Genomic DNA, 6309 nt, shown 5'->3' with positions numbered 1-6309 from the left:
ATAAAATTCAGATGATCTTGTTCTTAGAAGTTGCGGTGTTTGTCTGGGGACGAGAAAGACTTCAGCTTGGGGGGAGTTTATGAGTCCAAATTATGTGACGATTTTATGTTTTATTTTATATTTTATGCCTACACGATATGCTTTGTTGGATTTTACCGCGTATGCGCACTTCTTTTTGCCCTTTTTCTCCAGGATGTGTTTTCAAAACTATTTGAAGTATTAAGGAAAGAACACTAGGAAAGGGTGATAAAATCACGTCAATAAAAACATGCTCATGTTGATGACCCCTCATTAAAGAGTTACTTGCCTGCCATGATGGTGTTGAGGCAGCAATGCGACAAGCTTTTTACATATCATTCTTTAGTCTGAATGTATTGAGTTAGTCAAGTATGAAAGGATCATTGACATGTGTGAATGCAGGATATATATTCTCTAGTAACTAAAGGATGATCGGCATATAATCATTGATTACATTAGGTGATGAACTTTTGATCTTCCATCCCATTGGTTTAATTTGGCATCTATTCCATCCACTCAAACTGCACAATTCATCACACTGGTCGCATGCATTCAAGTTGCATATTCCTATGCATCAGACTTGCAAATGTCCTGAAATCCCATGTACTCGTGCCGCACCATCTTGTGCTTCATGTTTAAGATACCGACTCCACCTGCAATTCAAAGTTGTTTTGGCTTTGATATGATGTGATGTGGATGGTTGTTGTGAAGGGATTCAGAAGAGAGAAACTGGTACCTAGAGGAATCACACCAATGAAGATCATGAAGGACAACACGAAGATGATAAATGATGCCCTTCCTAACCAGTTTATCAGTTTCCTTGCAACGAGCTGACCAATGATTGCAGCAATGAATGCCACACATGTGAAAAAGAGAGCTGCACAAAAGACATTCTTTTAATAGTAATACACGATTACCTTAGGAGGAGCACAAAAAAAGAGAGACAATACCATATGGTATAGGGAACCGGTTCAGGAGGTAGTACTCTATGACGGCTATGGATGATGAAAACATCATTGCAAAGGTGGCTGTAGCACTTGAGACCTGCAACAGTATAGGGTATACATACATGTCAAATATGTAATGAATATATGATAAGTAAAGAGCATGACTCCATGGTAAACATTCAATATTTTCTTAACTAGTCAATCCTATAGTAAACAAAGGAAAAAAAGTAACCACATGAGTTGAAGTAAGCACGTGTTGGTATTAACACTGAGATGATGTAAATAAGCAACATAGTTGATAAACATTATGCCGCAGAAACATATTGTCAACTGCATCGCTATGAATTGCATCATTATCAACCACATCATTATCCTTGTCATGTACATCGCTGTCAACTACACCCTTGTCAACTGCATCTTTATCAAATGCACCATTGTCAATTGCATTTCTACCAACCACACCATTATCCATGGCACTGTTATCATAATTGTCCATCTCAATTGCATCGCTGCAAACAACACTATTTACTACTTTTATGCAGTAAATGTGCACTACTTAGCAAAATAAAATATAAATAGAATGCCATCAAATGGTTGCAAGTGAAAAAACATGATTGAAGGAATAAGTTCTTGATATGAACAAATAAAAAAATCAACCTGTGGAGGAATACCAAGCTCCAAGAAAAGTGGCCCCATGATTGCGCCTCCACCGAGGCCAAGAAGACCGCCGAGGACACCAGCAGTGACACCAAAGAAGCATATCAACACTAGATGGGATTTTAGGCTAGTCTGTGTATTTGCCCTTGATGATATCACCCTCTTTCCCTGCACCAAACCTACTGCCTGGTATATGGACACTCCAGCCGACACTGGGATCTGCTTACTTATCCAGTAGGAAAAGAAACTATGTTAATGTAACACATGATGATGGTAACACGATGAAGTGATACTAGTATGTCAAATCTTAGTTCATATGATACACAGTGGCAATAATAGGAGTATCTATTATTTTGTGGGTAATCATATTATGTCTGTAAAAAAATACAAAATCAAAGGAAAATATATCCAAAAAATATAATAGGATTGAATTATCTTCAAGCTATAATAGATAATGGTTTTATTCAGGCAATTTAGTTAGTGGCATGAAAACATCCTTGAACACTAGAATCATCTAAAATTTGTAACTAGGAATCAATTTTTCATGCAACATGGTTGAATAATGAGGTGAAGAAGGCTGAAAGTACCTGGAGTAGGCTGAAAACCCAGTACAAAGTGGAGCAAGTTTCCACGTAGTTCTGTATGAAAGAATTAACATAAGCCCAATTTTAATGTCAGTGTTATGATTTACCTAGAAAGTAATTCTAACATCGGTATTTCTAGGGTTCCTAAGAAACTATGTATTTTTTGTTGATTATCATCAAGTAATTTATTATTGAGTTGTTGTATTGATTGCGTTGTTTACAGAGAATCTCTTATTACTCAGAGAGGAGGAAAAAAAAAGAGAGAAACCATTCATCTCATGAAAGGATCAAATCTAAATTGGGAAGTAGTATAAAACCCTTGGATGAGAAAAATCTAGTATGTGATGAACTACTCTAATTGTTACTTTATCATTCTCCAACCAATGAATAGAAGGTGAGATGTCCTACCATAGTTAATTACATTATTGTTTGCCCATTAAAAAGCCGGAGTGATTTCCTTCATCTCATCTCTGTTTCCACAACTCTCTTTCTAACCAGTTTGTGTAAATCTCACCGAGCTTAATTTCATTATCATATTCTAAATGATGAGATAGGGGAAACATAGCACAATAATGTGGAGTATCTCCTGTTATATATAAGGGTACATCCATACTATTCTTCTAATTTCAACTAAATATGTCACTTGTTAAAACATAGACATATAGCCTTTTCTTTCTCAAGCATGCATGGATTTAATTAGTACTGCTTGTGTTTCCATATACATGGTGGCATGCTGAGTACACAAATGACTAATCGAGTATGGTCGTTTTGTTTTCCTACTTCGACTTCGACCAAGAAGGTAGATACTGAGAAGGTTACTACAATGATGATGTTGATGAATAAGCCATTTCACACTCCGCTGATAGCCTGAGGCTAATACAAAGACTTCTACCCTTACTATTTCCAATGTGTTCTCTCAATGTTAGTGGACAAGAAATCTATCAATTGTAACTGTGCAACTATTATAATAAAATAATTGTAACAAATCTCGTGATGCATGTAGTGGTACCAATTTTACCGTGTTTATGCACTTGATTCTAAGACAGCGTGGATATACACAAACGGGTCTTTGGTATTAACATGAATCTCTCACAACATTTCCCAATATAAAATCCCCATGTGCAAATTAAGGTTTGCTTACTCATATTCTGAATGACGGGATTGGAAAAGCAGAGCACAATGGAGTGGAGTATCATGTGTTATATATAAAACCTAATGCAGGTTGACATGTCTAAGTAAAGCAACTAATCAATAAAAAACTTATAGTACACCAAATAATTAGTTTCTCACCATGGAAACTTGAAGTGTAAGGATTGCTGCCCAAACAAAGATAAGGAGTCCAAACTCCTTCCAGTAAATGTTCTTCCAAATGGATACCTACAACAACAACCGAACTCTAGTCTTAGTGTCTTACACATAGTGCTTGAGAAGATTTCATGGTTTTCTATTCACCGCTTCATCCGAGGGGAGTCTTGTCTCTGCTATGGCATCGGATCCGGTAGACGGTGTGTACTCAATTCGATCACCTAGGAAATCAAGAAAATATAAACGGTAGTTCTATGCATTTTATGAATGCTGACTTATAGGTTTATTGATGTTACCAGATTGGTTTGATTTTTTCGCCGCTGCCTCCTGAAATATTAAAGCAAATTAAGGAGCCTATCAACATTCTTAACGATTTGTACTGTGGAAAAAAAGGTAAAGGAAAAAGGGTACTAGCAAGAGGATGCTGAAGAGACGTAGTACCCTTATTATTAGTGCCTCTTTCTTCCATGTTTCAACACCCTTCAGAAAAGCTTTAGTTGAAGTAACTGGAATTAAAGTTTGGAAAACATTCTGAAGTCAGCTACAAGTTAGAAAGGGTAAATTTTTGGCGCAGTTTCAGGACAGATCTGAGAACCTAGAGAAAGGACGATGAAGAGAACTGTGACAAGCCAGTCGGGGAATATCACATTGCAAATGACCCCAATGCTGACCCCCATCATGAGCATGGGTTGTATGAGCAGGGCTAGATCATAGTCTATCATTGGCATGTTCAAAGTTGGGTGTTTCAGCTTGAGGTTGTAGTACACGGTTGAAACAGCAGCTCCCGTGATCATACCTGTGGAAGAGATTCCCAGAAACAATCATAAGAGTAGCGTATTTTTATGTATTATGATATACTATATGTTAAGAGTAAATCCCATGTTTAATTTCTGTGTGGGGAAAATCCATGTTTAATTACTGAATGGAATAGTTGAGATGTCTTCTAATGTCAAATTACAGAAGGGAAATTGTCGGATTCATTTTGATCTAACTGCTACGGCAATCTACTATCTGGCAGAGTTGTAAGACACTAAGTGGTCATTTTGACCTTCTCAATACTAAATATTCACTTGAGTTCGTTCAAAGTGTATTTTGGGGCAGATGTTTCTAAATTAATTTTGGAGAACATCTCAAGCCAGAACTAAAAGCTACTGCCGCCGTTCGTCAATACACGACTTGCTACAGATTATGAAGTAGTTTTTTGAACGTTAACTAATATATGTAATTAGATTATTGTGGTGGAAATGTATCATTAGTTTTGCCATGAAAAATGTTTTGACAGCACTCCCTCTGTTTCAGTTTACGGGGCGTGCGCGTACCCCTAGGTTGCCAATTTTATCACCGTAATATAAACTATATAACACAAAAATTATACCGTTTGAAAATAGAACATCTGGAGTTTATAACGATATGTTTTTTGTAATATATGACTTCTATTAGATTGGTCAAATTCACGACCTAGGGATACGCGCATGCCTTGTAAACTAAGAGAGAGGGAGTACACAATTTTATAGATATATGTTCAAAAGTAATGATCAAAGGTGCATGTTGGAAATCATGCAAGCCTATAAAACATCATCTATACAAAGGACTTTACATCATCTATTTACTAACGGAGTTAATAGTACATAATGAACAATATGTAGAAGAGCACCATAAATGACAGATATGTAGAGACTCGTTGCAAATGTTACAACCTAATTAAAAACAAAATCAAGAATACTAATTTTCTGTTGTAAAGTAAAATGAACTGCATCCTCACATTTTGACATCGCAGTCGCCGACTTGGTATCGAAACCAACAATCAATGTCAGCATCGGCACGAAGATCCCACCTCCACCTAGCCCGCCAATGCTACCAAGCGCTGCCCCAAAGAATCCAACGAATGACCCCAACACAGTTCGCCATCCAGCATTCAAGGGCTAAGTACAAGAAAATCCAACAAAACTTACCAAATTAACACGGCACATATCAAGAAATTTGTCCATATTTAGCTACAACACAAATTCTCTGGGACAAATGAGTACTGACAAGTCTGACATATAGTTGAACAAATTATGCAAATACAAGTTGATATATTAAAACAACAGAAGGAAGAAGGGCTTTCTAGTCTCTATCTATCAACTATCGTTACCGGCCACACGTGTTGATGGATGGTTCCGTCCAAGCTGGCCAGCTTTTGCAGGGAGCTCGCTTCGTCCGGCGCTGCTGCAACGGTGCCGGCGATGGAGAGGCCTTTGTCAGTGGCCCCAATGGCTGTGGTGGCCACAATGTACGTTATGGTCAGTACCGCGACCGCGTGCCATTTCCTTCCCATTTCACGCCCACGCCGGAAATCCCAAAGGAAGAAGGTGGCAGTCCCTGAGTTTGATGGTTTTGCGTGCCTTTTGAAGGGAGGGCGTGGAGCGTGTGGAGCTGCATGAACTTACTAGCTACTAACAGAAGACTTGTATTATACGTATTAATTAATACCACGTCTAGGCACACACTGCCTGATAGAAGATTTCCACAGCTTGCTTTTGTTTGTGGGTGCTGTATATAATATTAATATAATAAAAAAGTATATCGTCCAGCTACCGGTTGGAGGAATGCCAGATTTGGCTACTTTATGGGCTACCACTTTACAAGATCTTATAGTATCTTTTTTTCTTGACGTGTGATCTTATAGTATCGTACACCAAGTTTTTGGAAAGGCCAGGCATAAATTAAAATAGCACACAATCTTAAAACACCATTACATAACCGATAAAACATAGAGAAATGCTTGCCTTGAACCGATCGATTCCATGCGAGCGTCT

General features: G+C 37.8%; 1 protein-coding gene across 1 annotated transcript; it reads right to left on the bottom strand.

Moving 5' to 3' along the window:
• Nucleotides 1-257: 257 nt before the first annotated feature.
• Nucleotides 258-5882, bottom strand: LOC125549519 (sulfite exporter TauE/SafE family protein 3-like). The gene is made up of 12 exons (XM_048712920.1): nucleotides 5646-5882; nucleotides 5274-5433; nucleotides 4107-4307; nucleotides 3953-4017; nucleotides 3808-3838; nucleotides 3659-3732; nucleotides 3497-3583; nucleotides 2210-2260; nucleotides 1623-1841; nucleotides 969-1062; nucleotides 755-895; nucleotides 258-671 (listed from the first exon to the last, which is right to left on the bottom strand). The coding sequence occupies exons 1-12, from the start codon at nucleotides 5826-5828 to the stop codon at nucleotides 586-588; spliced, it is 1392 nt and encodes a 463-aa protein (XP_048568877.1). The 5' UTR covers nucleotides 5829-5882; the 3' UTR covers nucleotides 258-585.
• Nucleotides 5883-6309: the final 427 nt, after the last annotated feature.

The sequence above is a fragment of the Triticum urartu genome, chromosome 3 (assembly GCF_003073215.2).
Source record: "Triticum urartu cultivar G1812 chromosome 3, Tu2.1, whole genome shotgun sequence".
In the NCBI taxonomy this organism is placed as follows: domain Eukaryota; kingdom Viridiplantae; phylum Streptophyta; class Magnoliopsida; order Poales; family Poaceae; genus Triticum; species Triticum urartu.
This window is presented reverse-complemented; position numbering and strand designations above follow the sequence as displayed.

Coding starts and splice junctions, on each gene's coding strand:
- LOC125549519 (XM_048712920.1), bottom strand. CDS start 5,828: ATGGGAAGGAAATGGCACGCGGTCGCGGTACTGACCATAACGTACATT. Junction 3,584..3,658: donor GACTCCCCTCGGATGAAGCG/GTGAATAGAAAA, acceptor TTGTTGTTGTAG/GTATCCATTTGGAAGAACAT. Junction 672..754: donor CATTGGTGTGATTCCTCTAG/GTACCAGTTTCT, acceptor TTTGAATTGCAG/GTGGAGTCGGTATCTTAAAC.